The 20,386-nt window shown below is 44.6% G+C and overlaps 1 protein-coding gene across 2 annotated transcripts in view; it reads left to right on the forward strand.

The window, feature by feature from the left end:
• LOC146810887 (uncharacterized) overlaps positions 1-20,386 on the forward strand; it is an 898,367-nt gene that overhangs the window by 312,695 nt on the left and 565,286 nt on the right. For both annotated transcript variants that reach the window (XM_085617928.1, XM_085617929.1), the window contains exons 14-15: positions 2,713-2,850; positions 7,283-7,420. In XM_085617928.1, the coding sequence (XP_085474054.1) occupies positions 2,713-2,850; positions 7,283-7,420 (276 nt within the window). The remainder of the gene's footprint in view (positions 1-2,712; positions 2,851-7,282; positions 7,421-20,386) is intronic.

The following is a 20,386-nucleotide window of genomic DNA, read 5'->3' on the forward strand; positions in this document are numbered from 1 at the left end:
TATATTCAATTAGTGAAAATAAAGGGGCATATATACAAGCCCCTATCGCCACCACAACGTCACTTCTACCAATGTTGTTGTGGCGAAAGGGGCTGCGCCTTTTGTACAAGGCAGCGTTAAGCCACTTAACATGGCTTAATGCTGCCTTGTACATACGGCCCCCTCTCACGTTATGCTTAGTGTGAAAGGGGTGGGCAGTGGGTGTTACGGTTGGCGTTCCACCACAACACCCATTCATTTTGACACTGCCCCCTATGTACAAGGTAGGCCTGAGTGCAGTTTGTGGAGTTTTGCTACGCAGAACTCCGTGAAGTTACAAAAACATTCCGCGAAGTTCCGCAAGTGGTGGAGTGCAGTGCGAACTGCAGTTTGTGCTGGTATTCCTGCTGGTCAGGTAGAAATTCCACCCGAGCGCCTGCTCGCGCTCGCGAACTTACCATTCGCAATCACAAACTCACCGTTCACGATCACAAGCGTGGAAAAAACTCCGCTGCACATCGTGAAGCGGAGTTTTCTACACTCCGCGAGCTCCGCGGAGTGCAGAAAACTCCACAAAATCCGCGAGCGTAGTGAAGTTCATTGCCCATGCTTAGTACAAGGGTGGTGAACATAGGAGTCAGTAAAGACAACGTGGGAAACCCAATAAATCCTTGAAGGCTTAGGCCATGTAACAATTGATAGGCGTCTGTAGTGACAATGGTCAGTGAGGGGAGCAACGCCGTCCGGATACTGCTCGATGGCAGCGAGCAATATCGACAGCTAATCCAATGGATTGCTGTTAAAAAAATGTCTTCAACTAGCCTGGAGTTTTAATTACTTGTCCGGCGTTAGCTATATAGAATTATCAAAGAAATTATGATTACGCTGGTCCAAGACATATATTACTTGACCAGATGTAAGGGTCAACTATTAACTTTTAATTCATCGTCCTGAAGATGGTCCAATGAACTTGTAAGCCATAGAGACCGAAACATCGACTAGTTCATCTATTTCCAAAATTATCTTCTTTTTTAGAATTGTTTTCTGTTATTTCATATTCGTTTTCCACTATACTAAAACTCTGGAATAGATGTTTACATACTTGACCCTGAGGTCACAACTTTTTTACAATATTCATTTACCTCGGTCTTCGTATGTAGATATATCATCTTGTACCCTGTCCATTTGCATAAATGAAATATTCTGATTTGTTGAAATATACACACCTGTGTTCAAATTGTTTATTGGAAGATTCATCAAAGTACAAATAAGTTAATTCTAATTGTGATTGTTCATTAGTCAGTTACCATTGTTGGGCTTGATCATATATGTATTCATGTGATTGGTGTTTAATTAATTTCTTTAAAGTAAATCCCTTGCTGGCACTTGATCATAGGAGGCAGCGCCAAAATTAAGACCAGGTAAATCCTGGTCCTAATTTGGCGAAACAAGGAGAAATCCATTATCTATCCTCATTTTTGCTTTTTCCATGTGTGCTGCCTTGTGCAGCCCACGTGGAAAAAGCAAAATGCCATGGTTGGTTTATGTACAGGAAGGTATCCTTTCCTGTACATAAACAATCTTTAAAAAGCAGCACACATGAAAGTGACAAAATTGAATTTTAGGATTGTTAATGTGCAGGAAGGGACACCTTCCTACACATAGACAATCCTCCCCTGCACGCAGACACCCTTGCACTATGGTGCAAGGGTGCCTGCATTAGCACTAAGTTGCTAAACTTAGCGCCGTCGCAGGTGGAAACGCAAGGCTGCACCACATTCTTGTAAATATGGTGCAGCTTTGCATTTCAGAAGAGGGGGAGCGCGGCGTTAAGCCAAGGAGGTCCGCCATTTCGTTGTACATATCCGCCATGGTGTCTAAAGAATTGTAATTTAAAATTATCTTTAATGGTAAAGTCGGATTTTAATTTTAAGTCACAGTTTTGAAAATGACAGTTTTAGGAAGTTGGCATTTTCTTTTCTAACCATTTGCTGCCTGCCGCCTGTTCCTAGGTCACATGACTAGGTGTAGTTGGCAGTTAGCCTTTGTGTATTCTTCACAGACAGCCACACAATAGACGGACTACAGAATATTTTACCACTGCTGGGTAACCTGAGAATCGTTGTTTTAAACAGTGTGATGTTCCCTACTCCTGCGCCTGCCAGCACGCGGCCACTTTTATTTAATCAATGAAGATGATCAGCTGCAACCTGAAGACCTTTTGTACCACTTTTATTAACACCAGTTTAATGTACTTTTTAATTTTGTATGACATAATTCCATAGCATTCCAGCATCCGGAATTACCGGTACCATGGACAGAGCACCTCATTTTCTCCCATTTGATCACCTAAGTATGTTGCTCGGTTTTAACTTCTAAATGTCTTGGGTCGAACATTGAGAGTGCAATTTTACATGTATGTGAAATTTGTAATCCTGATTTGTCTGGTAACTCCTTTTATGGGCCAGATTTGTCCCCAATGAGAAAGAGGTTGATAATGTTTAATTTCCCAAAGCAATTTCTTTCTGCTGTCAGGGAGCCTGGTATTATAATTGTGCTGTCCATGCTTCACGGGTCCTATGAAGATGAATGTTGCTTTCCTACTGCACTAATTCTTTTATTTCCTCACACAAGCTCTGTTGTCTTTTTACCTTTAAAGATATAGCTTAAAAATATGCAAAGTAGCGTCCTATTATGCCATACTTGTGCCTCTCATTGACCTCTGTTTTCCAGACATGTGGCATGAGATCGCCAGAAGTTTTGTCCACTGCAAGAGAAGTGACAAACATAGAGGACGGTATTGAAAAAGCCTGTGAAGATATTTCAACTCTTACAAGTACGAAAATGGAGGAGAAATCAAAGGTTACAGAGGTGCGTGTTACATTTTTATTAAAGTTTTGTCGTCTTAATTTCCTTTTCCTCTCTCTTGAACCGCGTTCTTAGTTTCTCTAAGAAGATTATAGGAAGCAGACATGAAGACAGTCCAATACTGAAGCACGTCTTTTGCCTTTTTCTCCATTGTGTTTTCAGGTTAGTTAGAAATTCAAGAGATTGTTTGCAAACCTTTAACATTCAAAGTCAACATCCTCTTTAGATTAAATGATAACATATAACAATACTGAGTAGCTGAAGGGAGCCCATGAAAAAAAACATTGAAATTAGAAGCATTTCTTCATATACAACAAAAAAGTGTCCAGGAATGACATTGGGGACAACGTCTATACAGAATGGAGGGAGGAGGAGACCAAGGAAGAAAGCACAGAAGATAATTTACACATCATTGAACAAACTAGAAAGCTGTGCTCAAACCAAAAAATATATATTTATAATATTCATTGAAAAATGGAATGAACCAACATACAAGCATTTGCAGTATGCTATGATACCAATGAATAAGTCAACATATGTAGTCAACCATATATCTTAACATAAATGAAAATTCAAATTATATCGTTCTTCAAAGCTAGCAGAATTGTATTGTGAAAAAAAAAATACATGGAGGAAAGCTATGCTTAATCTCGGAAAACACATCGGAAAACACATCAATTATACATATTGCAAGGCAGAACCAGGCATGAGAGAACAATAACTTGGAAAGGTTCTATATTATTGTCATAATGAAAATAAAATACAACTTTGCTCCGTGAACATTGATGAATGATGGAAACAATAGTTAGAGAAAAAGAAACAGCAAGAGAAATGTATCAAATCCGTACACGTATATATTTTAGGATGATCATTTTAAATGAGAACTCTCGGGGTAATTTCAGAGGAAATAATGCTGCTCGATTAGAATAGCCAGAATGATGGCTCGTATGTGTCGACCCACTCGCAAATTCAGTAGTCTGGAGATCATGCGTTTCAATCAGTGTAAGGCGGATTCAGCCCTCCATCTCCTGAGGTCATCAAATTGGGTACTACATATGAAGTTAATAGTAACATATGTTCTTTACAGCATTTAGCAGAGCAGGTGAGTCGGTAATGTACAGTGGTGGCTAGCACAGATCGGGGTGGCGGGGCAGGGGGTGAGGAGGGTAAGGGGTTTGAAAAAATGGAGAAAAAAACGTTCCTTATCGCCCTGTCTCTCCTCCATTCTCCTACGTCTCCACCGCATGCAGAGCTGTGATTGGTCTGAGCGCCGTGGTTCAGCCCTCAGACAGGCAGCGGGAGCCTGGGTGGAGAACATGCAAAGTACACATGACTGTTTGGCTGGCCCGATACAGCAGACTTGCAGTATACCATCACTCCTCTTCCTGCTCCTATGTCATAAAAGCCTCCCCGCCCGCAAAGCTGCCGCAGCACAAAAAAATGAAATGATAATAACATCAAGTTATAGTCATTTATTTTTCCTTTATTTCACTGCTGCAAAGCAGTGAGACGACGCTCCTCCGACTTAGGGGAGGAGCCACCGTTGGTAATATATTGCAGAATATCCTGGGGGCTTGGAGGTGGGGTTGGGAAAGGAGCAGGGGGAAGGGAAGAAATATCTCTGATTAAAAAGCAGTGGGAAAGAAAACGGAAGAATAGGAGTTTCTTACTTTGATGGAAATGTTTAGACCTTAAGTGTTCCTTTCAACTTATGATTCTGGATAGAAGAATCGTGGCACATGTTGGAAGAATTACACTTACCGGCAGACCAGGCTGGAGAGGGGGAGGGGTCAAAGCAGGCATCAATTCCTAACGCCCAGGCACAATATTTGGAAAACAGTGAAAATCCCTCACACCCACAAACAAATAGATAGCCCACACCGAGGGCAGAAATAGGCATTCCCTTGACTTTCTCACAACACAACTTCAGTTCAATATCTTATTCAGGTACGCAAAGTATCCATAAAAGTACTGTATATACAGTAAGAAAAATAAATACACAATAAATGCAATACATAAAAACAACCATTTAAATAGAAGTCACTACCTTCTGTGCGGTCACAACACATAGCAGCAAGGTCAATTAGTCCAACGTATTCTGTTTTCATAGAACTACGGGCTCGCACTGCCGTTCTCAAAAAAGTGCCACCATGACCGATTTCCTCTTTATCAGAAAGTACATATAACATATTAAAAGCTACCTTTTAATCATTAATGTTACTTCTTTTTATAATTGGAAGTAAAAGTGCTTGGTGTACACTGAGTAAAAGCCACAGAAGAATAGAAAGTGCAGTGTGGATTGCCCTTATCTCCCATCACAAGGACAAGGTGTTAAATCAAGATTTCTTTGGTAACCCAATGGGAAGCATAATAAGTATTTAATTGTTACAGACCTATGGCGAAACAAGAACTGTGCAAATAGCAACCCATTTGTTGAAAAATATGCCTTGTTAGTGCACTGGCATCTCCAGAAAGCTGCCACAGTCACCTTCCTCCTCTCCATAATCTTTCTTTCTTTCACTGTGGGCAAAATTTTACAGAGCTTGCTGTAAATGTTTTTTACTAATGCCAATGGAGAGCTCAGATATACATTCTTATTAGTAAAACCAGCCTTTACCAAGGCTTTAAAATGAATTAAGTGTATGTGAGAGAGGGTCTATGGAGAGATGAGGGGCACTGCTGTCAGGTGATAGTGAGGGAAACCGAGGAGGAGATCATGGGGTGGGGGGTGCCAAAAAAGATTGCATCACACGGCGCCAACAGCACTAAAGCTGGCCCTGCTAACATTAAAGTAAAGTACTTCTGAATCTTTGTATGCCAAAAAGGCATCAGCATTCTAGCACCCGTAATTACCGGTACCATGGGAACTGCACCACATTGCTCCGTCATTCATAATTTTTTCCCCTTGGACCACGCACGCATTTCTCTGGGTTGTCTGCTTTTGAATACGGAGGGGCTTAATACGATGTCGGGCGGAAAGCCTCCACCCGACACCGTCTTGGATTCAGGACCAACCAACTGATGGGAGCTCGTGTTACGCCCGAGAACCGCCCGTAAAACAGGCTCCTATGGGGAGATGGGGTGTGTATGGAAAACCCTGCATCCTGTCACAGGTACTCCATGGCACCTGCCAAACAGTGCAGGATTTTACAAGGGGGTAATTTAGGTACCCCCTCGGCCAGCAACCATAATCCACAGGGGCCATCTTTTCTGTGTCGGACAGGCTGACGTGGAAAGGATGTTGGAAAGCGACATCATAATCCTAACGGCATAAAGGCCATCCATAGAGGGTTACACAGCGGTTCCGACTGACAGGAATACAGCGCAAGTCGGTCGGAACCAAGTCGGAATGACGGGCCATTTTACGTTCCGCAGTATCGCAATCAGGCAGTTGAACTGTAAACCGACCGAGTAGGTTGGGAGGGCTCTGGCGTGGTCGCCAAGATTCTGTCTGTCGGGCGGAGGCTTTCCACCTGACATCATAATGAGCCCCTGAGAGTGCAATTTTACAGGTAGAGCCAGTAACTCCTTTTACAGACTGATTTTATATTTATTTTCAAATTGAAAAGAAGTCGACAATGTATAAAGGAATTTTGTTATGCTGTCAAGAATTATAATCTTGATGTCTATGCCCACTGGGCCCTATTAACATGCATGTTTAATTCCTACTGCAGTTTTACTGCACTTAGGGTCTGATTACGATGTCGGTCAGAAACTAAACCGCCTGACTCCTTGTCGGATTCGGTTCCGACTGACTCGCTGTTCTGCCTGACCGGTTATGATGCTTCCAAACACCGTTCAATGGGAACCTGTGTTTTGACCGACAACACAGGCTACTATGGGGAAAATGGGTGTCTGCGGAAAGCCTTGAACTCTGTCGCGGGCACTTCATGGTGCCGGCCACACTGTGTATGGTTTTATAGGACGGTCCCTTGGGTACCCCCTCGAACCCAAACCAGAGGACTCAGGGTGAAGGGGGTCCTGCTAGGGGCCCCTAAAGTGAGTTTCCAACAGCCTTTTTGTGTCCGACAGACCGAGTCGGAAAGGCTGTTGGAATCCGACATCATAATCGGTTGGTCAGAAACGCTGTCCGTTGAGCTGTACGAATCGGCTTCGACCAATTCTGATTCTCCAAATGCTGGTCGGAACTGATTCGGAATGACCGAACGGTTCCCCTTCCGACCGCGGGCATCATAATCGGTTGGTCGGAATTTTTTGCTGACCGAGTCAGGCGGATGGGTTCCGATATGGTGTAGGGGAATCCAACTGTCGGTCTGAGGCTTTCTGACCGACATTGTAATAAGGCCCTTATTCCTTTATTTCCTCATGTAAGCCATTTTGTCTTTTCATCTTTAAAAATATATACCTAAACATATATGTAAAGTAGCATCTTAATATGCTGTACACATACCTAACATTTACCGCTGTTTTCCAGACATATGTATCGAGATCCCCGGACCTTCTATCGACCGCCGGTGCAGTCACAAAGATAAGTGATGATGCTGAAAAAACCTGGGAAGATATTTCAACTCTCACAAGTACTAAAATGGAGGAGCCATCAATTGTTGCTGAGGTACATTTTATATTTTCTCTTAAAGTTTTATCTTCTTATATTCTTTCCTTTATTCTGAACACATGTTCTAAGTTCCTCCAAGAAGTCTGTTGGAAGGAGACATGAAGATTGCCCAACAGTGAGGCAGTGCTTTTGCCTTCTTGACATTATTACTTCAGGATGGTTAGAAATTCCAAGAGGTTCATCACAGACCATTAACTTTTAAAGTCACGTTCACTTAGCGAATAAAAGGTAACATATTAAATGTTGACCATTTAAAAGGAAGCCAGTGACTTATTGACAGATTGACTGTGGCACAACAAAAATTGCCCAACAGAGTGGTAATACCAGACTTTCTGAAAAAGGAACACTATTTTATTCCTTCAAAGTTGATCACATCATACCTTGAGGAGGACAACTAGATTGAGATAAGATAATCACTGTCTTTCTTACTAGTGTCAGGAACCAGGCATTTTTCAATGTAGTTCAATTATTGGTCAGTCTTTAGGAAGATTATTGAGATATTTGTCAATTAGAATAGTTACAAGGGATGATTTGGGGGAAATGCCTTTAAAGAAACACAGAGAAATGGATAATGAAAAACAGCATTAAAGAGAATTTGCACATGAATAAACAGATGAGAAATCTTAACTCAAACTAGTAAAATGTGGTTACTATATACATTTTATACCCGAATGAACCAAAATACAAGCATATGGATAGACATACGCTATGATGATGATGAAGATGCCCCCACAAGTAGACAACTGTGTATCCAAATGAAAAATGAAAATTATGGTAAAGTACTTCAAAGTTAACAGGATTCCATAATCACTCAGTGTGAATGAATACTACACAAAATACATAAATGAAATCTGTTCTGAATTTCAAATAACATATCTAATTATTTACTGTAGGAAGCAGAATGAAGTATGAGGGAAACAATAATAATGAAAAATGCTAGGCTATAGTCATAATGAAAATAAAATATTAATTTACTGCCATGCAACTGAAAAATGAAATTTATGGATGATAGAAATATCAATTAAAGAAAGGAAAAGAAGATTTATCAAACTCCTAACTCGAGGGGACTGTTACTGCTCCACTGTAATAGTCATGGCAACCTCACCACTCAAAAATAAAGTGATGTGGAGGTCAGGAATTTGAAGCACTGTTAGCAAGACTCAGCCCTCCATCCTCTTGTGGTGGGCAATACAATTTGTGGTAATATTAATATTTGTTATTTACAGCATCTTGCGTTACAAGTGAGCCATCAGTATTTTCAAAGTAATTGATCAAAGCTGGACAACGAGTTAACTTTCAGAGCTGGAACTTGTACCTTTGGACTTTTAGCACAAGAATCAGGAACCAGCAGTTGGCAGAGCAAAAAACTGCTGAAGAAACACAGCTGTGTTGCCACACGCTCTCCATCCAAATTGGGACCCTTGTGTATGGAGAAAACAGGAACAGGAAATGATAAAACACCTCATGTGACAAACCCCATAATGGATTTGTAAACATAATGGAAACTAAAGGAATAGACAGCTATATACTGGAACGATGAGAAAAAGAAACAAGCATTTGCAATGCAATAGGTCTCGCATTTACGCAAGTTTAAGCTATTAGCATTGTAAATGACAATGCCTTTTATTTATGTTTTAAAATACAAAAATAAAAGGCATTGTCATTTACAGTGCCAAAAGCTTAAACTTGCGTAAATGCGAGACTTATTCCATTGCAAATGCTTGTTTTCTATAGTGTTTAACGACTGGGCAAGTCGCAATTTGCGGAGGGTAGCACAGTCTGTCTGTTACCTACGAGTATGTACATACAATGTATTACTATGTCCAGAAATTATTGCTACCACTATCTATAATATTCTCGAATACTTTATTTTCCTGTTTTGTAAATAAAGGCGATGCTTCATAACTATATACAGGCCATTCTTGAGCAGTGAAATAAAGGTGTTATTACGCTGTCTTCGGGTGCATTTAATGTACTTTTACACATATATAGCACCGCTGTCACATACAGTATGAAATAGAAGAACTTCCCAGCACTTTTCCAGTGAGGCATCCTGCTGTTGTGTGTCCGACCTCGCCAGCGGCACTATCCTGTGCCTGGACGAACGCCCGTCGAGGTTTTGAACCCTCCTCCCAAACCAGGCGTATCTCCCTTCGACACACTGCCTGAGTCGGATTTTTAATAATGCTGTTTCATATTCAGTTACCTCTAGTAAGATAGTGCACACAAGTGATACAAAGCAACACAAAACACTCCCACATTTCTGCCTTAAACATTAACATATTGTTTCATTAAAGCGCACAATATAACAAGGGGGCGCACTGTAATGTACAGTAGAAATATACACTTTTCTGTAGGTTACTCTGGGGAGTGGATTTAAGGTGAAGTGCTGGCTTATTGAAATGATGAAGACATATTTCATTTCGATAGAACTGCCAAGAGTCCAATATATTCTCTTATCAAAATATTCATCCCCAGTATCTCCCAAAGCTATCTGCCTCCGGTGAAAGCGAATTGAATACAAGGTCTATTTGAAATGTCTCGTATTCCTGCCAGTTCCAGCTGCCCTCCTTGGCCTCTGTAATGCTCAGTGCAGAGGACGCCCTCTCACTGCACTGGTAGCCTCGTGGGTCACCGCACCTGCTGCAGATATTTTGCAGAGACATCCTCAAATGCCGATTAGTAAAAACAGGTAATTGTAACCCCTCGTGATTTGCAAGGAAGGTGGGGCATGAAAGCGGTGCTCCCGTCCGTTCCTTGTGCATTGAGGGACATGCATCAATGCTTTGCGGCTTGAAAGAAACGAGTGGGGGCCACCTTCCACTCTGAGAATGAGAGCACTGGTCAGTTAATGGAGCGCACAGCAGCCCTCCACCCAGATGTCACCTTACAGCCATGGGCTGTGTTTTTGTTTGTTTATTTTTGACCCATGCTTTTTCTAGGGACATGGGCTGTAATCTCAGCACTTTGTAAATGCCAGCGGGGGGCTGTAGGCCTGCCATACCCTGCATGGCTCCGGCCCTCCGATTAGAGCATTCAGAAAGATTCGCACAGGAAATGCTAATGGTACAGGGCAGGGCATGGAACGTAAAAGCCAAACAAATGTGCGTTGGTCTTACCATCCCAGTGTAATCAAGGATTCTGCACAAAAAAAACAAGCAGCAGGGAAAGCGTTCGCTTTCACTTCCGAGTGAAAAAAAGAAAAAGCCTGCGAGTGGTGCGCGTGCGCGCCACTGCGAGCCATGGCCTATTGGTGTCTAATAAATAGGCCATGGGCGGAGCAATGCGCCCACCTGTGGCCTATTGCGTGCAGTCTTTCATTAAAAGACGCACGCAAAGGCCAATAGCTGCCCACAAAAGGAAAAGCACACGCACAAGCGTGTGCGATTCCTAGGGCAGCTTCCAAACCCCGTTTTTCACCTACAAAACGGCTCACGCCTGCGCGAGCACTGCTGCGCACTGCAACCTGGGGCGCAAGCCCTAAAATGGAACCTAGAACCGGGCTACCAGTGGAGCTTCTTTGCAGCTCACCTGCAAACTTTCAGGCAAGTGGTTGCCATTTTGGAGTTAAGCCCATCAGAAGACAGCCAGCAGCACCCACCAGTAGCAAGGGGCTGGGAATCTCGGGTAAAAAGTGCCCAAGGTAAGAGTTTTCCCTTACCTGCAGCTGCAGGCTTCATAAGGTGTCTGAGCAGTCCCAGGTAGCACAGTTTCACAACTCCTGAGTACCCTAACACCGTAGCACCCAAACTTCAGTGTAAAGCCACATTTGCACCAGTAATTCCTGTGAGGTAGCAGGGTGAGTAATAAATACCTCTATCTGCTAGGCAGTGGAGAATAGTATGTCGGAAATGGTATTTGGACGCTGGATGGAAATCTTGGGACCTGCAGTTTTCCAGCAAAAATCATGATTACAGATGGGGCCAGTAACTCCAGTAGCTGAACCCATTGCAAATTCAGGCCAACTGTAACGGGCCAAAGAAAACCTCATCAGTACGTTATAAGCATGAAAAGCAAGTTATAATTATTACAATCCACACGCGATATTAATTCTTGTTTTTGGAACTCTTTCTCTGTCTGACCCCTAAGTGTTCAGGAAGTATTATAATGGCAGATAAAGAATGCTTGGCTGTGATTATGAGTCTTGTTTTGCTTGACCTGCATTCCACCGGAGAAGGGGCGCACTCTTTTACCCTGGTAGATTACAGCTTGCCATAATTAGAGATCTCTAACTACTGTCATCCACTGTAGCATTGTTTTGCTGCTTTCATGTTCAGATGGCCTGCACATCTATTTTTGTTTTTCAAAAAGAAACGCCCAACATAGGAGATCATTTCTTTTTTCCTGTTCAGGACCACCAGGCTTTTCTTGATAATCCTAAACACAAAAAAGTGTCAAACTTCCACAATCAACAGGACGGATGCTCTACTGTCCATTGACCAATGACCCATGTCAGTTGAGTGTCTGCCAAATGTTTCCACTGGCAGAACAAGTTTAGGCTTCTCCATCGGAAACATTGATGTTTGCCTGTTTCTGCAAGAGATGGGGAACCATGAAATAGGCAAACTTTAAATACTCCCATCTTTGCAAATGTTATATTAATTAAAGGAAACTATTTTTAAAACCAATAATTGTAAACCTTATATTAAGGGGCCTGTTACAGTGGCCGTTGGAAAGCCATCATCGGTTTCAATTCAGACCGGCTGATTATGAATCAGCCAGTCGGAATTCAAACCTGGCTGTGATTCCGGCTAGCTTCCAATAGGCTCAAGGAGCCTGTCAACCAGTCGGAGGCCAGCCCGTAATCCCAAAGGGATTACCCTGTTGGAAAGCGTGTTCTGGGGCCCCTAGCAGGGCCTCCTTGTGTGGGTGACCTCTGGTTGCTGGCCGAGGGGGCACCTATGGTGCTCCTTGTTAAAACCTCCACCCCTTGGCAGGCACCTTGAGGTACCAGCCACGGGGTGCAGGCATTTACCCCACCTCCAATTTCCCTATGGGAGCATGTACTATGACCGATTTACAGCCGTAACACATGCTACCATAGGGAAATGTTGGAATGCGATCAAACAGTGTTCGGTCACATCCAAATGAGGCAGTTGGGACTGCCTACCGGAGGTCAATCGGTCCCATTTGTGAGACGGTGTCCCGACATCCTAATTGGCCCCTCCGTATCTATTGAGATGCGTTGTATATATCTGTGCAAACTAAATGATATTTTAGTGTGCAATGCAGTTTCCATTTTAAGTATTCAAACCATTTGTGAAAGGAAACGTTTAATTTACCTAGAACCCTCTTACATGATGATTTGATTTAATTAGATTGTTCTGAATTTTATTGCCCGTTTTTAGTATAGTTTAAATTGTCTTTTTAAATGATGTACTATTAATGTGGTTGTTCTTTTATGGTTTATTATGTATATAAACCGAAAAAAGATTTGATAATGAAGATGAAATACTCCCCAATTTTCTGAAGTACAAACCCTTATGGTGATGAGCTTATACTTTGTTGAGCTCTTCAACATCCCCAAGACAGAAGAGGGAGTTGTTCTTGTTCTTTTAAGTCTGGTTCATCACAGGTGATGTTTCTTTCAAATAAGCAAGCTATTACGTAAGGCATGATCAACTTAACATAATGGGATACAGACAGATTTAACTTGAGGGCATCAGCAATCCTCTGATGCCATAGGTTACCCACTAACCCCCATTATCCATGTAGACTCCATTTATCTTTACTTTTCCACTGTGAATATGGCTATCCTTTCCTTATTTGGGTGTACGTGTCAGTATTCAGAAAGAAAAGCTAAATCTTCTCTCCACAGAATTTGCCAGGGATTTCTGAAACAATGTCCACATGCTGCATCACTTCCTTATATTGCTGAAATCAGTAGCCTGTCTTTTGAGCATCTTTCATGCCGTGCTGACAGTTGGAGTTTTCTGGGTCCCTCTGTTCATATCTGGAGGCAGGTGGTGCTATGGCAACAGAATGTGTAACATGGTGACATGGAAAAGGTCAAAATTTGCTCCTCCTATCTCTCTTTTTGATAGAAAGCCTTTTATCATCCTCCTCAATTCCTAACACTGAGGAGCTTCATTGACGTCCTGGACAAATAAGATCTATTACGACTCTCCTAAGCACACCAGAAAGGTATCTCCATAAATATGTCCCATCTATGTTTGTAATTACATATCAATGTGGGATCATCCTAGGACAGTTAATACTGGCAGGATTGCTTTCAGGTACAATACTGGAATCAATTCACTTATCTCTATCAATTTTCTTTTCCTTTTCAGGTTTTTAACTTTTACGGATATGTAATGTGGGTTCAGGCAAACTATTAATTGTATGTAATCTCTTTTGTCACAAATGTGTTGCCTGTGTTGAAAAAACCCAGTCATTGCCATACCCACAAGAAATGGGGGCTGTTAACCCTCAAACTTGTTTTTATGTTCTGCTTGAATACATTTCTGATTGATTGCTACTGTTCCTGGGCATTAATTGTATACCCAGAGTATGTTTTTATTTGTATAGCACTTAAGGCCCACTGTTCTTTATGACCTCTGACTACCCGTGGTCCGTTGGCATCTGAGAGTTTCCCTTGTTTTGTTTGAAATACTATAAGTCAGAACTTGACATTCTAAGCCTGCCTTCATCTCACCTCTCCAACACGTATGGCACAATCCAAGGCTGTACAGTGGGAACCCAAGCAGTTCCACCTTTCTTTTATTTACAAGACACTAAACGACTCATTAAATACTTTCAGCCCAATTTTTGACAATTCTAATACATCTATCCTCAAATTAAAATAAAGGGTCCTCTAACATCAATCTCTTTTTATTCCAATCAGATTCAAAGGCAACAGCACCACCTTTTCCTCTCTGGCTGCTACCATTTCACCTTCCCATTCTTCATATTTCATTACACCGCTCCCACCAGAATCCGTTGGATAGTCTCAACACTCTGTTCCATATGATTGTTACTCTCCATTAATTCCCTCCATTCATTAGTGTCCTCCTCATCACAAGATTAGCACTCAACAATGTCCTTGGCATCCATAAACTCATTTCAAATCATTCTCACTACTTTTTGGTCATTATTTTGACTCCATTGACTACCTGCTGTCCATAGTAGTCACTAACCCAACTATATCCTTTGTGATTGCAGTTCTCTGCTGTCATCCTATAAAATGTCCCTCCACATTCCCGTCTGACCTCCTTAACGCTGTACAGCATGTAATTTCCATATTGAATCATGCCTGTACATTTGGATATTTGAACGGCTTGTTGGATGACTCATCAAATTCATATAGCCAAAACACCATCTTGATATCAGTCTTGACTTCTCCAATTGGACAGTGCCCCACCTAGTTCCAGAGGTCACTGCCATGACCAACCTTTCTCCTCAATTCACTGAAACTGAATTCTATAAAAATAATATCACTGTCTGTCCCAGAACATTGCATTTCACTTCAAGGGTGAACAATCCCTGTACTAGATATTTGCCTTGCCAGCTCTTTTGTGAATTTTTCATCTCACACCTACATCCAAAGAAAACCTGGATTGAGGAAGTGAGTGCCACCCCGTTCTTTGGGTGCCCTTTTGTGTACACGTGAGGAAACACTATTGTCTATGACCACTCTCTAGCCAGGTGGCAATTCACAGTTCTGGGGCTTGCTGAATCTAAGACTTTGCTTTTCCATCTAGTCCTAACAGTGCTAGTGTTTGAAGAGATGGGATACCTCCTACTTTAGAGTCAGCTAAATACTGTCAACATCACGTAACAGGTCAGCAGAGCCAAGGTTCACAATGAAATATGACATTTTCTGTTAATGGATGCTACCAGCGTTCACACCCACTTTGTCATGACCCAAATTTTGTCTGTGGCACATGTAATAAAATATATGTATGTTTAGAAACTTGTTCCCTTATGACCCCATGTCTGTTCTGCCTTTTGGCCTTTTTGCTTTTGGTTTATCCACATGGTACTTTGCAAACAACGTAGGAGTGGCCCCTTTTTCTTATCATTTGCTTCTCCTGCCATCTGGATAGTTCTCCCTCCAACCTGATTTATCCATTTCTTCTCAACCATTTTTTCAAAGTAGAAATGACCCATATCTTCTAGACAATAATCACCCTGAAATCACTTGTGCGATTGGACTGTTGGCCTATCCGTTTGCCATATTTCTTCCTGGACCATAGACCCTGCTCTCATGCCCGGGGTTTTCAAACTGCCTGGTTACATTTTTCATGACGTTAACATATCTGCACTCTATGGCCCTTTAACCGTGGACCCTTCCCTATGCATAATGTTTCCATTTCCATGTTCTGTCCGAATCAGGACAGTAAAGTGACTTTGCGGCCTCCGACCGTCATCGTAACTTGCTTTCCAGCCTGGAGTTGACTTAATGCAGCAGATCGAGCTGCTGCGCCGATTACGGACCACAGCCATTGCACCTCGTGCATCGCGTTGGAATCAGCTAGCTCAAACAGCCCATCCTCAATGGTAAGTCATTACGGAACACATAGGACTTTGGGTGCGTCACTCCATTTGGCCATAATTATCCAAACACTTTGTTGGCTCCCGAGTGCAACGATTACTACTGTAACGGTTTTACCCGGTTTTGCAGTATCAACACGCGCTACTTTAGTTATGTAACCCTCAGCCTGGCCTGTTTGTTTAAACCCTCTTTCTACCTTATTTCAGAACCTACATGTCCCGGTATCTCATGCCCCACCACTGGACCCATTACCATATCGTTTTCTTTCTTGCCAAAACAGGACCCGCGGCACTGGTATTAGTTTTAGCCTCCAATGTTAGACATCACCTGGTACATCACTTTTTTCCTCTTCTCCATCACTCGGCTATATATATTTTTTCATTTATACATCACTTTGTGCCGTTACCTGTTATTTTACCCAATTAAACATTCATCATACGTTGTCATTCATGTTGAGGATACGACCTCACGATGTCATTATCCTATCAATAACCATCTTTTGGTGATGTCTGTAATCTATCGGTTCCTCTCCTTCCGCTCTCATTCCATTTTCTTACTTTTTCTATCCTCGCAGACTTTATACCGGATAAACATTAAAGAATAGATAACCTGGTAAGTAGAATCTACCCTTAAACTACCTTGATCCTATGATCCTGAATTTGGCCTCATGTTGATATAGAGCTTTTGTCAATACACATTGCACCATTTGGTCAGCTTTTGACTAACTAGGAGAGTCTCTGTCACATGAACATCCCTATATCTATCTTTGATTGTAAAATGTTTGGTCCTCTGTTGATTAGCTATCCATAAGGCAAGACCATATCATATGAACAATTTTATGTATATTCTGGACCACCAACTGTGTGTACACGATGCGGTCTACATGTCAACAATGTGAATGAGTTAAATGTACATATTTGCCCACCATAGTCTACCTTTATGGCATGTATCCCTAGTGATGATTATTTCACTTTCAATTGTTTTTTTTTGTTTTTTTTTAAACCGTTTATTACAAAACTCAAAATATATACAAAGATGGGCCTACAACCTTCCGGCCGGCCGCTAGCAGACAAAAGGAGCATATGATACACATTGTAGAGCGCATGTTGCGGCTGAGGAAGATGCACAGGAGTTAGCAGCGTTGATAGCCACACCATCCGGACCCCACTGTACGGTTTCATTTTAAACTTAAAGAACAACCGGAAAAACAAACCCACAAGGCAATCCACAATCGGAAATAGCAGCATGTGCTCCCCTGGAAGGGGGACCCTACCAGTCCTTAGGAGTATCAAGAAGGGGAAGAGATCAGGACAAGGGCTGGGTGAACTCAATGCCCGGCACCGGGGAGATGAGTCGGCTAAGGGGACGGGGCAGGCGACGGATCGGGCAATAACGGCGGAGTACAGATTCCCCCGCGGTAGACGTTCCAGGCGCCCCATACTTTCACCCATGTCCCAGGCTTACCTCTCGCCACATACACCACCTTTTCCCGAAACATGCCCCAATCCATATGTTCCTTCCAGGCCGAGACAGTCGGGGACCTCTGGGAACCCCACAGTTGAGCAATATCGCGCTTGGCCACCATATATCCCAGAGTCACCCACTGCGTCTGTGGCGCCGAGTAGTCGGTAGGTTCCCACACATTCAACAGGCATCTCCTCGCTTCGGGCAGCAGCGCCACATGCGTAACCACTCGCAGGACCTCATGCACACCACGCCAGAATGGCTCCACCTCCGGGCATTCCCACAAGATATGCAGAAAGGTCCCCAAAGCACCACACCCACGCTTACACAACCCGTCCACAGCATAGCCCATACGCAGGAGCCTTGGCCCCGTCATGTAGACCCTGTGGAGTATCTTGAGCTGGACGAAGCGAAGGCGGGCCGGTATGGCCACCTCTTTCGGGGAGGCCACCGCAGAGGTCCAGTCCTCGTCGTCCAGCTCCAGTCCATCGGCAACCCAAGCCTCACGAAGGGTAGTCAGCAATCCCGAGCGGTCATTAATCAGTTTTTTGTAGATCAGTGAGATCGTGCTGTCCGGAACGTGTCCATCCAGCACTCTATCCTCCAGGGGGGAATACTCCGGGATGGAGGCAACGTCCGGGAAGACGGAGCATAGTGCATGACAGATCTGCAAATACCGAAAGTACTCCCTGTCCTGCAACTGGAATTCCGTCTGCAGCATCTCGAACGTTTTAAATCCTCCCCTCGTCCAGAGATCCCCCACCCTGCTGATGCCTATCATGTCCCACTTCTCGAAGCCCTTCGAGGTCCACAGGGAGCCCAACTGCTCGGACGCGTATAGTGGTGACGCCCGGGTCAAACGGTCCTTCCACCCCATCGCCACATTAGCCGCGTGCCACACTCGCACCATGACACGCGTGGGGCCCGTTAGCCGAGCGACGGGCGCGCTGGAGTAGAGCGCTCGATTATAGTCACCACCCGGGAGTAGCATCTTATCCATTTCGAATGCCGGGTTTAAGGCGGGCCCGTAGAGGCCGTGATTAATCGCAGCCAGCTGGGAGGCCCAATAGTACCGTTTGATATCCGGGAGGGCAATCCCCCCGTCATACCATGGGAGCGTCAGCTTCGCCAGGGCGATACGCGGCCTCCCGTCCCAGAACAGGCGGCGTTGCAAACTCTCCACCTCACGGAAGTAGCGCGCTGGGACGAGGTCCATAGTATTCTGCAAAGCGTACAGGAAACGCGGCAGCGACATCATCTTAAACAATGCCGCCCGGCCGAGCGGCGAAAGCGGCAAGCGCCGCCAGCGCGCGACATCCTCCTTCAGGCGCTGGAGGGGGGGAAGCAAGTTCCGATCATACCGGGCCACCGGGTCCAGAGTAATGAAGACACCCAGGTACCTAAATCCCCGCGGGGTGATCTGGATCGGACAGCCCCGCGGGAGGATAGGAGCCTCCCCAGAGAGAACATACACGCACAATTTAGCCCAGTTGATGACCAGGCCGGAGTTACGACCAAATGAATGCAAAACATCAACCAGTACTATCAGTGATTTACGTGGGGAAGCTAGGTACAAGAGGATGTCATCAGCGTATAGGGATACGCGGTCCTCATACTCGGGGGTCCAACGGAGACCACGGATAGAAGGATGCCACCGCAGCCACTCCGCCAGGGGCTCCAAGGCAAGCGCAAAAAGGAGCGGCGATAAGGGGCAGCCCTGCCGCGTGCCCCTGCCCAACTCGAACGGAGCCGAGACTCTACCGTTCACCACCACCTGCGCCAATGGGCCCGAATACAGCAATTTGACCCAACTGATGAACCCTGTGCCAAATCCAAACTTCGCAAGCATCGCCCAGATGTATGGCCATTCAAGTGTGTCAAACGCCATGGTGGCGTCCAAGGACGCCAAAATGGCCGGCTCTCGCATGAACGGGACACGTGCGAGCACCCCATGCAAACGCCGCAAGTTAAGGGCTGTGTTGCGATGGGGAATAAAGCCGGACTGGTCCTGGTGAACCAAGTCGCCCACTACGCCGACCAGCCGATTGGCCAGTACCTTGGCGAGAATTTTGGGCTCCGCATTCAGTAGCGAAATGGGCCGATAGGATGTAACCCAGTCCCGAGGTCTCCCCTCCTTGTGGATAACCACGATTGTAGCCAGACGCTGGTCCAGCGGGAGGGAGCCCACCGAGTGGGCCGCCAGGAACATAGCTCGGAGATGTGGTGCCAGCGTATCCGGTCGCAACTTGTACAACTCGATGGGGAGACCATTAGGGCCCATGGCCTTGCCGGAAGCGACCGAACCTATGGCGAGGGCGATTTCGTCGGAGGTTGGAGCGGCGTCCAACGACACTCTGTCCTCCTCCGAAAGGGAAGGCAGCGCGATATCCCTGAGCAGGGCATGGGAATCCTCTTCAGAGCGGGAAGACACCGGGGAATACACCCCACGGAAATAATCCGCGAAGCAGGAGACAATTTCTTCCGGTTCAGTGACACACACACCATCCGTTTTCTCAATCAGCGGGACTACACGACTCGCTCTCTCCTTTTTGTCCAGCCACGCAATCAATTTACCAGCCTTATCACCCACATCATACAGTCTCCCCTGTTGCTCTCTACTGAGGCCCCTGGCCGCCTCCGTGACGAGGGCCCTATAGGCCGCTTGCTTGAGTTGGAGAACATGTAATGCGGCATCCGTCACCCCACACTCTAGATTACCCTCCAACTCGGCTATCTCAGCTTCCACCCGGGTCACCTCCTCCCGCTCGCGCCTCCGGGTGTGGGAAATAAGGGACAGGGCCTCACCTCGGAGTACTGTCTTGAATGCCTCCCACAGTGAGACAGCCGAAGGCACGGACCCCACATTCTCGTCAAAATAGCGCTGGAGGGATTTAATCAATTCAGCGCGAATGGTGGGGTCGCGCAGGTACCAGGGATTGATCGGGACCACCCTACCCTCACCCCTCGGAAAAATATCAAAGTGTAACAATAGCGGGGAGTGGTCC

Source organism: Triturus cristatus, chromosome 7, assembly GCF_964204655.1.
Source record: "Triturus cristatus chromosome 7, aTriCri1.1, whole genome shotgun sequence".
In the NCBI taxonomy this organism is placed as follows: Eukaryota; Metazoa; Chordata; class Amphibia; order Caudata; family Salamandridae; genus Triturus; species Triturus cristatus.